The sequence below is a fragment of the Mustelus asterias genome, chromosome 16 (genome assembly GCF_964213995.1).
Source record: "Mustelus asterias chromosome 16, sMusAst1.hap1.1, whole genome shotgun sequence".
Lineage (NCBI taxonomy): Eukaryota > Metazoa > Chordata > Chondrichthyes > Carcharhiniformes > Triakidae > Mustelus > Mustelus asterias.
In genome coordinates, this window is record NC_135816.1 from 32850806 (window position 1) to 32870192 (window position 19387).

Genomic DNA, 19387 nt, shown 5'->3' on the forward strand with positions numbered 1-19387 from the left:
GCTAGGGGAGAATCCTGGCAAAAGAGCCTGCCAGACAGGAGGAAATAACTGGGGGAAGTGGTGGAATTTTTTTTAAATGCAAACGTCAGACTGAAGTTGATGTAAACAGAGGTTTGGTTAATGCCATAACAAAAGCTGAATATGGCAGATGCTGGAAATCCGAAATAAAAACAAGTTTTTGGAAATATTCAGCAGATTGGGCAGCATTTTTGGAGAGAGAAAGGGTTAACGTTTTGAATCAAGTATGACGCTTCCAATCTAGGTTGCTGCCAGCCTGTGTGTGTTTTTGTTTCTCCAGATATAATGGTGGGTCGGTTAGGAAAGTGTTAAACATGCAGTTATAGTGTACTGATCTGATATGAGGGAGCATGTTGCTATTCACATCACTAAATATTTATACTTTTATCCATGAGGTATTTGAGCTATCACCGGCTGCTTGAATACTTTAGCATTTAATTTCTTTTTGGCTTAATAACTCAAATATCTTAGTTATTAGGTTGATTTTTCAGAAGGCCTATTTTTTTGGAAGTTGTAGCACAAGACTGTCCTCTTTAGTTTACAGAAGAACTTTGAACTTATGCACGTTTTTATCCTCTGTAAGTACTATGTATGAAAAGCCTTTTGAATGGGCCTGAAAGGTGGAAAGTTTAAGTTCTTTGGAATGGTGGGCTTGGCCTATGAGGAGCGATTGGGGAGACTGGGCCTGATTTCTCTTCAGAATGAGAGGTGATGTCATTGAAACTTAGAAAATTCTTAGCAGGCTCAACAAGGTAGATGCAGGAAAGAAGTTTCTCCTGGCTGGGAGGACTTAGAACCAGGGTGCAGAGTCTCAGAATAAAGGGTACACCATTTAGGAATGCGATGAGGAATTTCTTTACTCATAGGGTGGTGAATCTTTGGAATTCTCTACCCAAAGGGCTGTGTAAGCTCAATCATTGAGCATGTTCAAGACAAATATCAACAGACCTCTGGATAATAAAGACATCAAGAGATGTGTGGATGGTGTAAAATAAAAGGCGCTGAAGCAGGAAATTGGCTACGATCTAGTTGAATGGTGGAGTAGGCTTGATGGGCTGAATGACCTCCTCCTGTTCCTATGTTCGATGAGATAATGTCCAATTTATTACTTGTTCTCTTCTTTTTCCAGGTGGTTTCAATTTCTGTGAGGTTCGGTATGAATTACAGAGGTGTGTATAAATTTAATTATTTAATATTTCCACTGGCGCTGGTTTAAATTCTGTTCTGTGTGTGGAATAATGTTGAAAGTGTTGAATCCACCTCCTCCTACAGCTGTCCAGTTATTTGAAATGAATGGTGAAGAGACCCTCTAGTGTCCTTCCAATGGTAATGAAGCAATGAATACTTAAACTTTCTGTTCCATCCAAATGTGTTTGTGTACATGTGGAATATTTAGCACATGTCCGCCCACTGCTCGTGCTCGCTGTGTTTCCAGCCAAATAATTGCCAGTCACGTTTTGTCAGCTTTTTTAAAAGTTAAAGTTAGTTAAATTTGGATTATTTATTTTAAAAACAAATGTTTCTATGTTTTCCCCTCTTTCCTGCAACTGCATGATATTCACCAAAGAGAACCTTTGGTAGTTCCAGCTGAAAGACATCCATACGGGTAATATTGCTGTTGTCCCATTAGTGTGCATTATTGCAGGGAATCCCCCCTCACAGAATGTGAACTTAAGTTTATTTATTAGTGTCACAAGTAAGTTTACATTAACACTGCAATGAAGTTACTGTGAAAATCCCCTAGTCGCCACACTCCGGTGTCTGTTTGGGCACACTGAGGGAGAATTTAGCACGGCCAATGCACCTAATCAACATGTCTTTCGGACTGTGGGTGGAAATCCATGCAGACATGGGGGAAACGTGCAGACTCCACACAGACAGTGGCCCAAGCTGGGAATCGAACCGGGTCCCTGGCGCTTTGATACAGCAGTTCTAAGCACTGTGCTGCCCATTTCGGTACCTGACTAATGCCAGTTAAGTGCATTCCTACTGAAAGCTGAATGCACGTTTAGAGGGTCACTATTCATTAATATCCAGAGAACAACAATAAGATCTTCTAGATGGCTTAATTTCATTAAATCGTACGAGACTGAAGGAAACTAATTGGCCATTAACCTGTTTTTAAAAAAACATAGGAAAAATACTTTTTTAATGGTGTCCCTCACAACCTTGGGATGTCACAAAATGCTTCAGAGCAAATGAAATACCATTTGAAATGTAGTCACTGTTCTAATGTTAAAAACTCATAGTAGTCAGCTTGCAAGCAGCAAGATTCCATAATCAACCATGAGGTAAATGACCAAATGATCTGATTCAGTGCTGCTAACAGAAGGATAAATATTAGCCACAACACCAGGGCAACTTCCAGGTGCTGCTATTTGTAGAGTAAATGAGTATCTAATTGCACGGTATTCAGGTTGTGGGTATTAGGCTCCTATATAACATATAGGAGTAGTCTAAAACTGTGGTCGTGAGTTAGAATGTAAAGAGTAGGGGTGGGATTTTACAACCCCGCCCATCACCAGGATGGTCTAATCCACCAAAAGTCTTTTGGCTGGCCCACCATATCCCCTGCGGCGGATGTGGAAAATCATAGAATCCCTACAGCGCAGTGTCAGAGATCGTTGGGTACCAGCAACCTTAGGCACACTTAGTCAACTCTTAATACAAACCGCACTGGGCACCATGCATCCAAGGCAAGATCTTTAATTACTTGTGCACAAGGAGAATGCCCCTCCCTTCATCGAAATGTCTGGAGTGGTTCTGCTGTTACAGAGAAACAACTCAGCAGTTACAGTCAATTACAGCAAATCAGGAACCAGAGATTTTTCACATCTTTCATTGACATACATATTTGCCAACTCAATCCTGGCTTTTTGCCCTTTCTCATTTGATGAAAAATTGACTTCTGCTAATCCTTCATTTGCATAGCATATCCCCATATCTTGCCTTTGGTATTTCTTATGGAAAAAGTCTGGTCTTATTCACCCTCTGGTGAAGGTCAGAAAGCAGAATGTCTGAAGCAGACAGACTCCCTTGAAGATCTGCAACAGATAACATTCTTCTCACAAGCTGTTACAGAGAAGGCATGATTTTTTAAAAATCTGAGCATTTTAACTTCCACAGCAGGAGGCCATCGAGCCTGTACCAACAACAATCCCACCCTGGCCCTATCCCCATAACCCTGACACTAAGGGGCAATTTAGCATGTCCAATTAATCTAACCCGCATATCTTTGAATGTGGGAGGAAACCGGAGCACGTGGAGGAAACCCACGCAGATACGCGGAGAATGTGCAAACTCCACACAGTCACCCGAGTTTGGAATTGAACCCGGGTCCCTGGCACTGAGACAGCAGCGCTAACCACTGTGCCACCATGTCACCCAATCCCAGCCCTAATTTCAGGTTAGTCTTTCAAGATCTGGCTACCTGGAATTGAATATGTGATTCAAATAATGAAGTCCCATCTGAAAATTTTCCTGCCCTTCTTGCGATGATGCCCTTAACTGGCAGGACTGGAAAATCATGGTTGCTATTTCCAAGAATGCAATGTTCCCTCAGATCATCAATAAAAGTTCCAACTTGGATTGTTTGTACAAATCTCTGGAAAGGGGCTGGAACACTCAACCTTCTGAGTTAGAGGTGAGTGTGTTACCACTGAGATAAGGCTGGTAGCTATTGACTTAGTATCATTATCCTACTCTATCCCGATTTTTATATATTTTAATGTATAATCATTTTCAAAATTGTTTTTGTGGTTTCTGCTTCACTGCTGTCTCTGGAAGGGCATTTCATGTCTTCACAACAATTTGTTTCAACAAAAATAATTCCTCTTAGTGATGGGTGGCATAATGGTTAGCACTGCTACCTCACAGTGCCAGGGTCCCAGGTTCAATTCCAGACTTGGGTCGCTGTCTGTGTGGAGTTTGCACGTTCTCCCCGTGTCTGCATGGGTTTTCTCCGGGTGCTCTGGTTTCCCCCCACAGTCCAAAGATGTGCAGATTAGGTTGATTGGTCATGCTAAATTGCCCCTAGTGTCAGGGGGATTAGCAGGGTGAATGTGTGGAGTTATGGGAATAGGGCCTGGGTGGGATTGTGGTCAGTACAGACTCTGGGCCAAATGGCCTCCTTCTGTACTGTAGGGATTCTATGACATTAAATTTGTTATTATTAGTTACCAACTCACAAAACAGTGGAAATAGTTTATCCCATATACCTTATCAAAATCCTTCAGAATTTACAACCTCAATAGACCACTCTCTAATTCCTTATAAGAGCCCTGGTTTTCACTCTGTTCTCATCAGTAAAACTTCTGATCCTTGGTAGCACCTTGGGAAATCTTGATATGGGCTTAATATGCTCCCTAAACTAGAATGCCCAAACTAGACAAAATCCTTGAACTGCAGGGGACTAATGATTTATAGAGTTTTTCACACTTTGTTTTGTCGCTATTTAGTGAACTTGGGATCCCACACATTTTCATTATGTCTTTTACTCACTTGTCATCCTTCTTTTTGAAAGTCCTGCCTTGTGGGAGCTTCTCTACTTCAAAAAGCTGAATTTCTGTCTCCGTAAATGAAATGAGTCCAGTGTATAAGCTGTGTTAATGACTTGTGTCTAGCTTAATGTTAGTTCCTATCTATTACACCTTTGGTGTAAACATTTTCAGGCAGCTCCTTATTGCCTTAACGAATGTGCAAGTGAAGATGTTCTCTGCACAAACCAGGGAAGAAAGGAAAAATGTTGCATGAGTCACCGGTTTCAGGAGAGGAGGTGCAAAAACTGAAGAGGGGATAAAAGAAAACTATTTATTATTTTTATTTAAGGAAACATTATTGATAATGGGATCCCTTGCTCGAATGCTTATTAAAGGGAGACTGTGTTGCTGAAAAGTCTTTATCTGTGGGGAGTAATGTTCCTTCTCTGCTGTGCATATTTGGTAGCTGCACAGTAGTCCAGAAGTCATCCCGCTGGGAACAAACGGGCCATGCAAAGCAAAGGGAAATTTAGAGGGAGCATTGGTTATTTTCAACAGAACACTACCATTATAAATCTTTTTTGATTCAATTTATGGGCATTTATGCAGATAAGCAAGTAGATTTGCCAAAGATTGCGTCACAAACCTGGTACCTCTAGGATTGCACTTCAAAATTTTGGAAAAGGTGGAATATTTAAGGACACACAGTCGATAAAGTATTGCAATTCTTACAGATCTATAGTGACTGTAACTACAAAAGCATTAAGATTTGGTGCTGTTTTCAAGTTCACTGAAGCTCTGTAAATGCCTGCGACAGAATCCAAATTCCTAATAACTGGTGGCAGTTATCTGCGATGTAAGTTATACTGGTAATGAAGCCAAATCGCAATGCTTAAAATTTAAAAAGTGAATGGAAGCAGTAAGACCCAAAAAATGCCAACCAGGTCATGAGAGACGGGCATTGAAATGGCATGGTTATTGGTGGAAGGAAGAATGAGAAAGAATTTTTAGCTAAAGAAGCAAAGGATTCTGCTAGAGAGAGAGAATGACACAACTTTCAGGCCAACTGGGATATACAGCATTTGCGCAAGAACTGACATTGTCAACAAAAGACCAACACAGGAGCAAAAACACCACCATGGTCTCGAACAGACAGTAAAACGTGGAGCAGTGAGCCAAATAAGTGGGAATGTGGAACTTTTACAACTAATTCTAGGTTTGAGGGTAACTAGAGAAGGGACAATAAATGCCTGCCCATCCCTGGTATTTCATAGAAGGTGGTGGGCTGTATTCTTTGTAACAGTTTGGTACAGCAGAATGGCTTAGAAGCTACTTCAGTCACCTTGGTATGAGAGTGGCCGAATATGTATCTAATTGTCGCTTGTTGGTGAGAAAAAAGAGACATGGCATTGAAGCTTTTCATCTTGTATTCATCAAGACCTACACAAGAATTTCAAAGGAAGCAGCAATTAATACCATGTGAAAAAAGGGTGCTGTTAGTTGGCAAGTTGGTTCTGACTGGTAGAGATATTGCCATGGTGAATGCAGCGGGGAGCTATTGTCCCCCTGCTCTGTTTAATTCTGAAAAGATGCAATGCCTGGACATGCTCCTTTTGCCTGTAAGGACAGGTTCCTGTGTCAGAACATATGCCCCTTCTAATGAGTGTAAGTGAGTTACATTGCAAGCTGGCTGATCTCAAATTAGTAATGAGTATAATTCTTAGTACACTCAAGATTGCTCAAAGTACTGTCCAGTTACAGAATCACCTCTAATGTTAGACATTGTGTTCTGAGCTTTGCAAGCATGGGCTGGTTGAGTACGGTCAGTACTTTGCCTATTGCGAGCAGTCGAAGAGACTCGTGTTCGATACAATCTGCCAGTTGTTGGGATGTTGTGGCCCATGTACCTGGCACTACACTGGTACTTAAATTCATATACCACATTATCCATTTGTGTGGTAAGCAGTGGCTTGACATGCTGTTAATGGAAAACATGTTGCTACTGCATAGAGCAGAACTAAATTGCTAGCTTCATCTGTTATTCAAATGTTTGAGATACTTTACCCTCAGGGTAAATTTGAGTGTCTGAAGTGGGGACCTGAGGCTCATTTGTATGTGTGCAATATACAGTGAGCAATGATCTGATCAGGGTTGCCATTATCAAGCAGATTAGTTTTGATGCATTCTATTTCAACGGCCAATCTTTTGTCAGTGCAACGCCAGGTATGTAGGCTGCACATCCCAACGGTTTGTGGATTGTACCAAACAGCACATGCCTCTGGTTGCTTGCAATAGGTGGAGTACTAACCTTATTAGTAAGGTTTTGGGAGGGAGGGTGGGGGCACAGTGGTTAGCACTGCTGCCTCACAGTGCTGGGGACCTGGGTTCAATTCCCAGCTTGGGTGACTGTGTGCGAGTCTGCATGTTCTCCCCGTGTCTGCGTAGGTTTCTTCCGAGTGCACCGGTTTCCTCACACAGCCTGAAAGATGTGCTGGTTAGGTGCATTGGTCATGCTAAATTCTCCCTCAGTGTGCCCAAACAGGTGCCGGTGTGGCAACTAAGGGATTTTCACAGTAACTTAATTGCAGTATTAATGTAAGCCTACTTGTGATACTAATAAATACACTTTAAACTTTATTCAACTTGCAAAACTCCGAACACAATGTCTAACATTAGATGTGATTCTTGTTGCTGAACAGGTGTTCAGTTGTGCAAAATTAAGGGGGGACTATCTGCAGCACTGAATTGGTACTACTAATCAAATCAGCACAAAATGCTGACTAATGTTGCAATCTGCACTCTGACAGTACCTTTCTGGATGGGCTGTCCGTGATCAACTGCTCAGTCGCAGCTTGTGTGTTGTAGCAAACTGAGTTTACCTGAGTGCGGTCTGAGTTAATGTGGCACTGAGCTCTATTTGCATTTCCAATCAGCACCCAGATGTTGGGTGACTCCTACATGCAAGCTGAGTCATTGGCCATCAGATACTTCTTGTGGATCTTGGATTGGTCCTCAAATATTCTCATGGAGTAGGGCTCCACCTCCACATTGGACCCCAAACTCTGCACGAAACCCATGCCAAGTTGGTCACTGTCTGTGCATTCTCTGTGTCTGCATGCGTTTCCTCCGGGTGCTCCCTGTTCCTTGACATTGACCACAGGCTTTATGTCGAGCCTGCCAATGCCCCATGCATGTCAGCGGGATTCTTTAAGCCATCCTACCAAAGTCCTCATCTGAGTCTTCTGCAGCACAACACCTGTGCAACCTTACACTCCAATGAGCTGGCACCTTTGCCCCCTGCCCTGGTTGCAAGCCACTTGTGCCCATTATCTCACCATGTGTCGATCCTGCCTCTCCGCTACCCTCTAAAGTATGCATCCTGCCATTATCTGAGCAAGTGGGTTGCACGTGTGAGATTGAGTGATGGTGTTCTTCATCATCACCTTCTTGCTCTTCCACCTCATCATCTCCCACCACTGGCCCGGTTGCAGTTGTTAGGTATTTGAAAGGAGAAAGAAACAAGACATCTGCAGCTTCTAAATTGGAAGAGATTGTGAGATGAGGGGAAAATGGGATGTGAGAAGGAGGATTAGGTCTGAGCATTGTCATCTTCAATGGTTCCAGCCCTACCACTGGCTACTGTTTCAGACACGGCTGCTCCAATGGTGACCTCCATTTTCTCCATTAGAGTAATTGATGGCACAGTGGTTAGTGCTGCTGCCTCAGCGCCAGGGACCCGGGTTCAATTGTGGTCTGTGTGGAGTTCACATACACTCCCCGTGTCTGCGTGGGTTTCTTCCAAGTGCTCCGGTTTTCTCCCACAGTCCAAAGATGTGCGGGTTAAGTTGATTGGCCATGCTCAATTGCCCCTTAGTGTCAGGCAGATTAGTAGGGTAAATACGTGGGGTTATGACGATAGGACCTGGGTGGGATTGTTATCGGTGCAGGCGCAATGGGCTGAATGGCCTCTTTCTGCATTGTAGGGATTCTGAGTCAGGACGTGTATATGTGCCTGTCCATCTCTGATTTGTTGCTGCTTGCTACAGTTACCACACCACCTTGCCCTGCAAGAGAGAGGGAAATATGTTAGTGAATGTGGGTGTCCGTCAAGGCTGAATAGCTGTGTGCAAGCTGAGATACAGATGTGAGGCTTGCAACAATGTGAACATGAGATGAAACTATAGAGGCGGTGTATGAGTCATGCTTCATTGTTGGTAGGAGTGATCGGGCTGTGGTAAATTCAGCAGTGTGTGAGGCTAGTGGCGCAGTTAGGGGGATTTGGCATTGGATTGATTTTGACCATTTGTGTGCAGTCATTGAAGTCTTTCCAGCATTGCATCACAGTTCTCAGGGCTAGACTTCTGGCATTGATCACAACAGTTGTCTGCTGCACTGTCTTTGCAGAGTTTGTCTGGAGTGCTTCCTTTCCCCTGTGGGTACAGGACCTCTTTCGTCCTGCCCATCTCTTCCACCATGGCATCTACTGCGATGCCTCAGAACCTTGGAGCATGCTCTTTGCCCTGTTGCCCCATAGTTTGCTGTTCTTTTTGCTCATGCTCTCTTCTGCAATCACTTCCAGCATTCAAAATGAACCTCCTGATTAAAAGGTGCCGATTTGACTGCCCTCATTGCGGATACCTGCCCCTGCCCCACTGAGGCATGCACACATTTAGCAGTGTATACAGCTATCATACAAATCGGCACAAAGCTCACACGTCACCTCGATTGGCAACGGTGGACACGGGTTAACTACACATTGCGATACCCAAGCCCATTTCATGCCCTGTTCTTTTTCAGCCAAATTGCAGTTGTTATTGGAAGATTGAAGAAAGTTGGAGTTTGGCTGTTGATCTTCGAGGTATATAAGATAGCAAATTATTTAGAAAAGATACTTGAGAACCTAAAAGTTTGAAAACTGGGAAAGATAGACAGAGGTTTAGTTTGATTAAAGATGAAAATTTAGAACTTAGAACAGATATATATCCTGACAGCACTGTGGGTGTTACTACAACAAATGGACTGCAGCGGTTCAAGGAGGAAGCTCACCACCACCTTCTCAAGGGCAATAAGGGATGGGCAATAAATAGCGGTTTAGCCAGTGACTCCCACACCCCATGAATGAATGTTTAAAAAAAAAACATGTTTTGCTTCTCGTGCCAATTAATTTCAATAATGTTGTAAAATGATGTGTATTTTCGCTTTGCAGTGGTACAGCAACTTGCATTTGTGTAATCATTTGCTAGAAAAATTACATAAGTAGCCATAAATTATTTTAATATGTCCCTACTTTTAATTCTTAGAGATCATGCATCCAGTTGGCTGCAGTAACACTGGCTGCTGTGAGCCTGAGAAGGAGGTGACTTTCAGTGCCGATGATGTGAGCAGTGATGACCAGTTTGACTTGTGTTCCTCTCAACCGGACAAGCTTTATGGAAACAGCTACAAGCCAATAAGCTGCATAAAACAAGAATCGTTGGAGGAGCCAAATTCACAAATGGGTGTTGGAAGAAACGCAGAAGCCCAGAACGACCTGAAAAGAAGGAAAAATATTTTCCGAGCGGGAAAACGAGGAAGGCCGTCGGGGACGACAAAAGCTGCTGGGTACAGAACCAGTACAGGCCGACCTTTGGGAACAACAAAGGCAGCTGGGTTTAAGACCAGCCCGGGCAGGCCCTTGGGCACTACCAAGGCAGCAGGATACCGGGTCAGCCCAGGAAGGCCCCCAGGTACCATGAAAACTCTCTCCCGCATTTCTGGTCTCGATTTCCCGCCATGTAGCAGTGCTGCATTTAGCTATTCCATGGTGCACAACAAAACATTAAATGGACCTACTGAAACCACAAATAGAAACATGGAACTGAACCAGTAAAAAATCTGCCTTGTTTTTTTTTCTATAACCTGTTCTGTTTCTTGATAAAGTAGAGTAACTTTTTATACAACATACTGATCTACAAACCTGGGATATAGGATTCACAGCCACCCTGTTAAACAGTGTGGAATTCAAGCCCTAAATAAACTAGCCCATGGACCGTTGAATAAAATATTGTAACTGGGCATAATGTACTTCCGTGGTGGTATGGTATGGTATTGCTTACAAAGATAAAGCTACAACATCTCTCTTGGAATGTTCAATTCATTAGGGTCTAGTTTCGTACACAGTTTCCTCTTCAGCAAATGCAACCTCCTTCTTGCATTTAAATGAGGGTGGGGGCAGGGCAATTGTCCTACAGTTCAATGTAGTTGAAAGTCTATGTGAACTTAACTGATTTTTGTTCTATCGTATGTCGAATTGCCTTGATAACCCTACTAAATTTATTATTGGTTATTTTATTAAATATTTAAACGTGGATTGAAAAAACGAGTTAACTTTTTCAGGAAATGGAGAAATTGTCATCTGTGCGTGTAGACTTGTTACATTGGCTCGCGAGCTGCTGTGAGCGTATTTGACCCAAATTCTTTTAGTTAGCTTATTTTTGTTGCCATGGGCAATTTTGTGAGAAGGATAGGTGTTGGGTTGCAAGAGTACTTGTCAGCTTGCAAGCAGCGGTCAACTTTTGCACAGACTGTTTTATCAGGGCAACTCTTAGCTGAGGTAACTGTGGGAGATGTGCAGAGCGGTACTTCATGAGAAATAATTATCGGACAGGCTTTAGTTCCTGTTTTTTTTTCAAGATGATTGTCAATATGATACAGAATTGTTTTACTTCAAGTTAACTTATACAGAAATCTTGTAGTCTTTATTAGAAATAAATTTCCCCATGGTTACAAAGCACTGTGAAATTCCTCACATTTCTGTTCATTCAAATATATATTTTAAATGCGCTAGGAGTAGCAATTCTGGAACGCTAATGTAGCTATAAATCCTGCAGCTGTAAGAATTCGATGGTGCATCAGCAGTTCTCACTTTTTGTTAACAAGCTGTCAGAATATTTAGAGTTTGTTAAAGTAAAGGTGAGTTGGTACTGGGCAATTAATAGAAGAAGCAGCCAAACCGCTTGTTCTTTATTGATGGAAGTTGTATTACAGTTGGAAGAGGGAAGGTAACTGTTCCAAAAGAATGGTATGCATTTCTCAGGATGTCAATACAGAGAATGATTATAGAGAGCAAACCTGTTTCTGAGCAAGTTTAATATTAGTGAAGTCGCCCTATATTCAGATTCAACTGCCTAGGTGATCTTCTGCACAGCTGAGGCAAACAGAAGACCAAATGTAAAGGGACTACTGTAAAACAAAAAGACTGGAAATGCTATAACTAAATCATTTACAGAGATTCAGTTAGAAATAATATTCTTTTGGTTTTAGTTAAAATCTGAGCCTATATTAAGATCTTTAATATAGACTGACAAGAGGCTTGAGAAAGCAAAACACTGCAACATGGTTGCTATTATCCACTGGTCAAGGCACTTGCACTAGAATTCATCTTAAAAGCTCATCTTACATGATCGGAGGCCAGAAAATATTTTCCGTTACGATTTAAGTGTGGACCCCATTTTCTTGGGGGTGTTTGACAATTTGCTGTGTTGGCTTTATATGTTGTGCTCAACAATGACATTATACCACAATTGTTTGGTCTAGCTTACTTGGCCCCCTGACAATGGCAGGTCACTGGTGGAAGACATGAAATGCACAACCGCCAGTGAACAGTTAAAGTTGCTGTTTTCAAAATTGTGATACTTACTTATTTAATCACTCATTTGGGTTTGAGCAAAACCAGGTGCGATTTTTTTTTTTTTGATTCTCCAGAGGATTTAACTATTTTTCTCCAAACGTTGCCTTCTCCTAGGAAACAGACATTTTTCCTACCCTCCTTCTAACTGAACCCACTTTTAAGTTAATCTTCTGTCCATGAATAGAAAGTTTTTTATATGCTATTGATCCATTTGAAAACTGTGTTAGACACTGCATCAAAGCAACCAAATCAATAAACTTAGTCAAGTGCAAACAAAAGCTCGCACCAGAGACAAATCACAGCCGGTAACATTCTGATTCTAACCTGCTCCGTAGTATAGCTGGCACCGCAGCATAGTCACTGTAATTTGTAAAATAAAAATCTTTCTTGCATGGCATTCTGTATATAAAATGCACTTAAGAAAATAAATGAAATGTAATATGAAACTTTTTTTTTTGCAAAGCTATACAATATCTCTCTATCTCTCTCTATCAGTATTTAACAGGCAAAGGCAAGACCGAAGGAAAACTCAACAGCCAGAGAGTTAAGCACTGTACTTTAACGCTTCTACATAATCACAATTGGACATACAAAAGGGTTGATTGACAACTCCGTGAATCGTTCCTAGAAAGGCAGGTTTTCACATTTATTAAACATGTACTACTGTAATGATAACACTGATGTTTTCATCTAAAATATTTCATGTATGCATCTTTAAAGTTTAATTACATTATTGTGGCATCCTTTGTAGCTGACTGTTGTCACCCATGCAACACTTGAGACATCTTCTACGTCAAGAATATACCTCGGACTGGTTTTACATATCCAGCAACTCTGTTTCCCAGATCGGAAAGCTGAGTTCTCTGTTTCAAAATAAAACCATTTTTTTTTCCAGAAATCCTTGCGGACGTTTTTTAAATAGACTTGTAAGAGCTGTATCTGAAACTGATATAGTAGTCACAACTTAAGTTCTATAAATACGTATTGAAGCTTGGAACTACATACTTGTGTGAAAGAAAACCTTGCTCAATATCTTTAGGTAAAATAGATACTGTATTTTATGGACATTAATTGGTGTCTGCCACCAGATGCTGCTGCAAGTGCCGGAAATCACTAACTTTGAAGGATCCTCGGTTGTTGGGGTGCTTCTTCTGTTTTTTGAACATTTCGGATACATGTTAACAAAACTGCATGCTTCAACTTTCCTGTTACTCGTGATGCTATATGGTGTACTGTATACAGAACTGCCTCATCAGAACTGCTTGTATGTAAGGGACGTAGTTTAACAAGTACTGTTTTATGATAGAACTGTTTTTGTATTTGGAGCATGTTTTTTTTTAAGTTTGCAAAGTTGGAAATCTTTCAACTGTTTTGACGGGATACCTTGGATAAATGATTAAGATGGTTTTGAGTAGGAACATCCTCAACTTAGTTCCTGTTCTTTTTAAGTTTCCTAATTTCAACAGTAGTGGTGGTGGGAGTGATATGGGGACATGGTTGTAAAATTCAGCTGCGATATTCTCCTTTGCTGCTTAACCAGCTGTCAACCTACCTAGGCAGCTTTCAGATGATGGAATAATGGAAAGAAACAGGGGAATGACTACTTGGTTTCACAAAGGTTTACAGCTGAGATAGAAGCCACTCCACTTATACCTATATCTGATCCTAAAAGACTCACTTCTTATTTCCTGGCCTTTCCCATTACACTCTTAATATTTTCTTTGGGCAAGAAAACTGCTGCAGGCCCATTCACGACTGCACCTAACTTAAAAGAAAGGGAAGGGTGGCACAGTGGTTAACACTGCTGCCTCACAGTGCCAGGGACCCAGAAGTAAATTCTATTATAAAATTGCTCAATCTTTTTCTTTAAAAAAAAAAGTATAAACTTGGATCAAAATGTTCTGGAATATTCTTCCTCACTTTCTCCCACTATATGTAGATTTGAATCTGATATGGAGTGTGAAAGCAAAATTTATTTTTGGAATGGGTCAGTGGGATGTTTTTAAAGAGTACTGGGCCCTATTTTTAAAAAAGGTACATTTTGATATCATGTCAAAACCACAATCCTCAACAGAGTGGCACACTGGTTAGCACTGCTGCCTCTCAGTGCCATTGACCTGGGTTCGATTCCTGGCTTGGGTCACTATCTGTGCAGAGTCTGCACGTTCTCCCCGTGTCTGTGTGAGTTTCCTCCCACAGTCCGAAAGATGTGCTGGTTTGGTGTATTGGCCGTGCTAAATTTTCCCTCTGTGTATCCAAACAGATGCTGAAGTGTGGCAATTAGAGATTTTCACAGTAACTTCATTGCAGTGTTAATATAAACCTACTTGTGACACAAATAAACAAAATAAAAGAATATTTAAATATTATGCTATCAGAAATTCCTTGACAAGTTAGAAATTACATTCTTTTTATATTGGTGTGAATCTCTTTTGAAACTGTAATTATATTATTCACATTTTTGAGTAGTTATTGTAGAATTAGAATCCTACAGTGCAGAAGGAGGCTATTTGGCCCATCAAGTCTGCACTGACCACAATCCCACCCAGACCCTATCACCATAACCCCATGCATTTACCCTGGCTAGTCCCCCTGACACTAAGGGGCAATTTAGCATGGCCAATCCACCTAACCCGCACATCTTTGGACTGTGGGAGGAAACTAGAGCACCCGGAGGAAGCCCACACAGACACGGGGAGAATGTGCAAACTCCACACAGTTGCCCAAGCCAGGAATCGAACCGGGTGCCTGGCACTGTGAGGCAGCAGTGCTAACCACTGTGCTGTTTTAAACACAATTTTCATAGAATATGTTTGACCAGGAAATCACTCTCTTCAGTGTGTTTTTAAAAGTTTAAAAATATATTTTAAATGTTTATTGGTCGAAAAATACTTCTGATTACACCTTACTGTTGTGTTGTTGATTTGTACTTTAAGATGTTCTATTCTCCCCATTCCATTTTTTGCACTAAGGACTATGCATTAAATTCACAAGTGGTTCATTTAAACAAATCATTTTAAATCATACTTTTTATATGTTCCAAATGACACAATTGTAATACAGACATTATACTGTACTAGTTAGTTTTCTGGGCAATCCATTAATTTATCCTACTTCTGCACCCTCCACCCCCCCCCCCCCCACATCCCCCCTCTTGGGCAAAAAAACAAAATTGTGGTACCCTGGCATACCCCTTTCATTACTTGCATCAGTGCCACCTTTTTATTTATCTTTCACATACTGCGGTCAAAATAACAGATGTATATTGGTGAGTAAAAATTCACATTTGACAAACATTGTTGCCTATGAACGAATACAATGTGAGTCTGTCTGTTTGGTTCTTTTACAAGGTAGGGCCTCGGTGTTGACTGTGCTTCTCTGGAAAGTTGCCAAGCTGAGGCCCAGAGATTTTTCTCTCAAGGGGCAAGAACACATGAGAAATAGCTGCCAATGCCTCCTTTTGTGAAATACAGTAGCTGGCAAAAAAATGTTTTAGTAGACATCAGAGTAAGCATCCAGTTCCATCTTAGCAAGATCATACCTGGCAAACATTCTTGCCTTTCTTCCATCTGCAGCTTGTGGCCATTTTCATAGTTTGCAAGGTAGTTGACTGTCATGATTTTTACTGGGACTTTGAGAGTTAATCCAATAAATTTATAGTTATTTATTCCTCTTTCTATTCTGTCACCATTTACTGTTTAGTGAGCAGCCTATACTGCACCCACGTTTCTATCCATAACATTTAAAACTTCACATAGACATTTGAGAGCAGCTGGGAATGGCTTATCCTTTGATTTTGACTTCACTTTTAAGCTTCCGTTTGATAGTGCTCTGAATAATAATGAGCTAGATTGAGAATTGTTGTTGCGCAATTTCTGGTACTTGCTCTGTGTGGTGTACAAGGGCATTACATTTGGTTCTGTTTTATTTCTGCTGACTACAGAGGTGTGCAAAGCCTTCAATATATTTTGAATATTTTTCTTTCTGAATTCTCTCTCTCCATACTTGTCGCCTGTTGTGTTGTTGGATTTGCAGGATTTCTTGTTCCATTTTTTTTTGTGTCCCCTTTATAAATTCTTTCTTCAATTGACTATGAATTGAACATATCAATTATGATAGGGAGTGGGATAGCTTGATCTTGGTTTCGGAAAAGGTTCGGCACAACATCGTGGGCCGAAGGGCCTGTACTGTGCTGTACTGTTCTATGTTCTTGTACTGTTCTATGAATAGTCTTCGCACCTATTTCTATAGTACTTGCAAGTGACAGCAAAATAGGCAGAAAACAGCAACTTTTAAGTCATAATCTGTTGTTGTTATTAGCAATTTATTATGGAGTTTAATACTCCTATTTTGTTGGTTTGAAAGAACATTGAACTTGCATTTTGCACCTTGAATTAGATGATAGATCTATCTAACTAAATAATGTTTGGGTTTTGCCCCAATATAATTTGGGGTTTCTGTGCTTTTTAAACTCTTTAAAAATAAATTGCAAAGATCACAAGGTTGATTTTAATGGGGGTGAAATTGGTCTTTGCCAGTTGTACAATTCAGACTTTAGCAAATTAGAAGTATAATAAAGAAATTTGTAATGGATATAAAACATGCGTTTTGCATGATTGCCAAAAATCAATTTCACTTCCTGTCTTACAAAAATATTCTATCAATCACTAAGGATGCGTGCTTAAGATGTTTTGTTAGTATATAAGTTTATTTTATTTAAAATCTATTACAGTAGGCTTGGGAAAATCCTGCTGCAACACAAACAGCAGAATTGACTAACATAACTAAATGTGCAATATAGATTTAGCATTTCAGATGGTAACTATTTAAGAACACGTAATTAGGACATCCTGTCCTAACTTCAGTTGTCTGTCTCGGGTGACATCTGAGGCACTTGGGTTTCATCTTAGATAGTGAGACTTTGTGTCAGATGTGCTGTCTGGGAGATGGGAAGGGACAACTGGTGTAAGAAGCCAGTGCCTTCTGGGTCAAGAGGAGCTCGCAATGGGTCGTCCAAGAACAGTTACAGACGCTGCTTTTTGAATTTTCTTCCTCTGGTGTCGTTCATGCCAGAATGATTCTCGATAAAGTTCTCCTGATCTTCCTTCTGATTCTTTTGCCAATTGTCTTGAATTTCTCTCTTCCTGATCCTCCAGCCAGCAAAACACGTTCTCCATGTTCACTCGATCAAAACCCTTCATAATTTTGAACATTTCAATTAAATCTCCCAATAACCTTCAGAGCTGTCCATTATGTCACTAATTGTTGTAGTAGCAGATGTCCTTCATGCTCTATATTTGGCTGCCTACTGACTCCGCCTCTGACAAGATAGTTTCCCATGATCATTGCCAGCTAGATGAACCTCAAGAAGTGATTGAACGCACCCAAGGTTTGGACACCTGCATACCTTTCTTTCAGCAGTACCATTGACTGGTGGGCACACATCATTAGGGTCTTCTAAGAAAGCATTGGGAACCATGATCAAACCATCATTCACATATTCTTGTTGATGCCATTGTATTTGATGGTTCAGCTTCAGAGGAGGAATCTCCACTTCAACTGCTGATCAAAGGTAGGTCTTTTTACCTCTGTCTGCAGATGTACACATACCTCCAGCTGATAACACAGCATCTCATGAAGCCTGGCCTATCTGACATCCTGCCATAGGTCTTGCTTTTCTTTCAGCCATATCATTTAGGGGAATTCCCACTAGGAAAGGCAAGCAAGTGGGGATAAATGCGGAAGCAGGGTCTATAACAATTGGCACAAAATCTTAAGAACCTGACCAACAGGGGAAATAAATCAGTAAGGAATGGCTAACACATTTGCCTTTCCATAATACTGTGTCCTTTCCATGACCTCCAGGATACTTACTGCTGCTTAGCAACCATGTACACTCATTTCAAATAATCATTCTTCATGTTTGATGTGCTGAACATCAGAAGTTCCTCATTAGCCTATTTGTCTCAGTTTTTCTCCATATTATTGTGTCAGTCTTCATAGTCTATACTGTTTGTTCATTTTTTTTTGCTGCGAGCAGAACAGTTTTTGCTCAGACTGGGACCTAATGGACACATTAAGCTTGGAATTACTCCAATCTGACTACTGAATGCTTAGCTATTCCACTTGTAGATGTAAATGAGTAACAGGGTCCTTTTTCCACTGCTGCTCTTTTGTTATGTTTTTCAATTTTTAAAAAAAGTGACCACTTACCATAAGCTACAACCAAAATGGGAAGTTGTACAGTAAGAAGTTAATGGAAGGTAACCGGGCTGGTGTTGCAGCCAATACAATGCAATCATGCTTTTTGTGTTGGTGCCATTTAATTTATTTTTGCCACTTTTCAGTGTCCATTGGTGTTTGGTTCTAACAGTGTCTTATGATGGGAGTATAACACAAGCAATTTGCGTAGGTAGGCTGTTCACACCCACCAAAGTTGTAATACATTTTCATAGGTTCTCCAACCAAATTCTCATTTCCCATTTACAACATAATATTGCTAGTTTGATTTCCTGGTCTCGGCTGCAAAGTCCATAGTGACATTGCCTTTAGAAGAGGTAACAAACAGGAAGGCGGTGAGATTGAGTTTATGATAGTAATTCGCTTAGATAAAATGAGACTGAAAAGGTTTGGTAATAAGAGGCCTTTTTAAAGCATTTAAATATGATACTAAAGGAATATGTACAACATATATGTGGTGAATTCTATAAAGCAAAATGTTGTGATCTCATGAAGGGCAGAAGAATTTCTGTCTGCTCAGCACTAACCAAGCATTAATAGTTGTTCCTGAAACAGAGGCAGTTATATCCATGTTGTTGCTTTCTGCTCGAAGGTAGCATGTATCCATTACTTTGTAAATATTTGTAATAAAGATTTTTTAAAAAAAATAAATGAAAAACCTTTTTTCAAATATCTCTCCCCAGTTGCTGGGATGCTGTACTAATAACAGACCTATACAATCATGACAGACTTGGATACAGCGTTGCAAGAAATTCAATGGGCGGGATTTTCCAGTCACACTGGCCCCAAGCACGGAAAATCCCACTCAGTCAATGGACCTTTTGCATGGTGGGCAGGATGGGAAATTTCTATCCAATGAGTTCACATGAGTGATTAAGTTTAAATAATTAATCTTCCAATGCCACATCCTACCATCTGAGTGCCTAGTTTTGAGACACTGCTCAATTTATCACTCACTCATTTACCAAAAATATCACAGTTC

General features: G+C 40.7%; 1 protein-coding gene across 5 annotated transcripts in view; it reads left to right on the forward strand.

Moving 5' to 3' along the window:
• The window catches only part of LOC144505084 (UPF0461 protein C5orf24 homolog), a 35704-nt gene that overhangs the window by 15283 nt on the left and 1034 nt on the right, over positions 1-19387 (forward strand). The window contains exons 2-4 of one of the 5 annotated variants that reach the window (XR_013499762.1): positions 1148-1187; positions 9797-10222; positions 12661-12797. Coding sequence is in view for 4 of the 5 variants with exons in the window: in XM_078230871.1 (XP_078086997.1) it covers positions 1175-1187; positions 9797-10365 (582 nt within the window). In the remaining variant the exon portion in view is untranslated. Of the gene's footprint in view, positions 1-1127; positions 1188-9796; positions 12630-12660; positions 19039-19387 lie in introns of those variants that run through there. The other 4 variants (XM_078230874.1, XM_078230871.1, XM_078230872.1 and 1 more) reach the window with 4 other exon arrangements.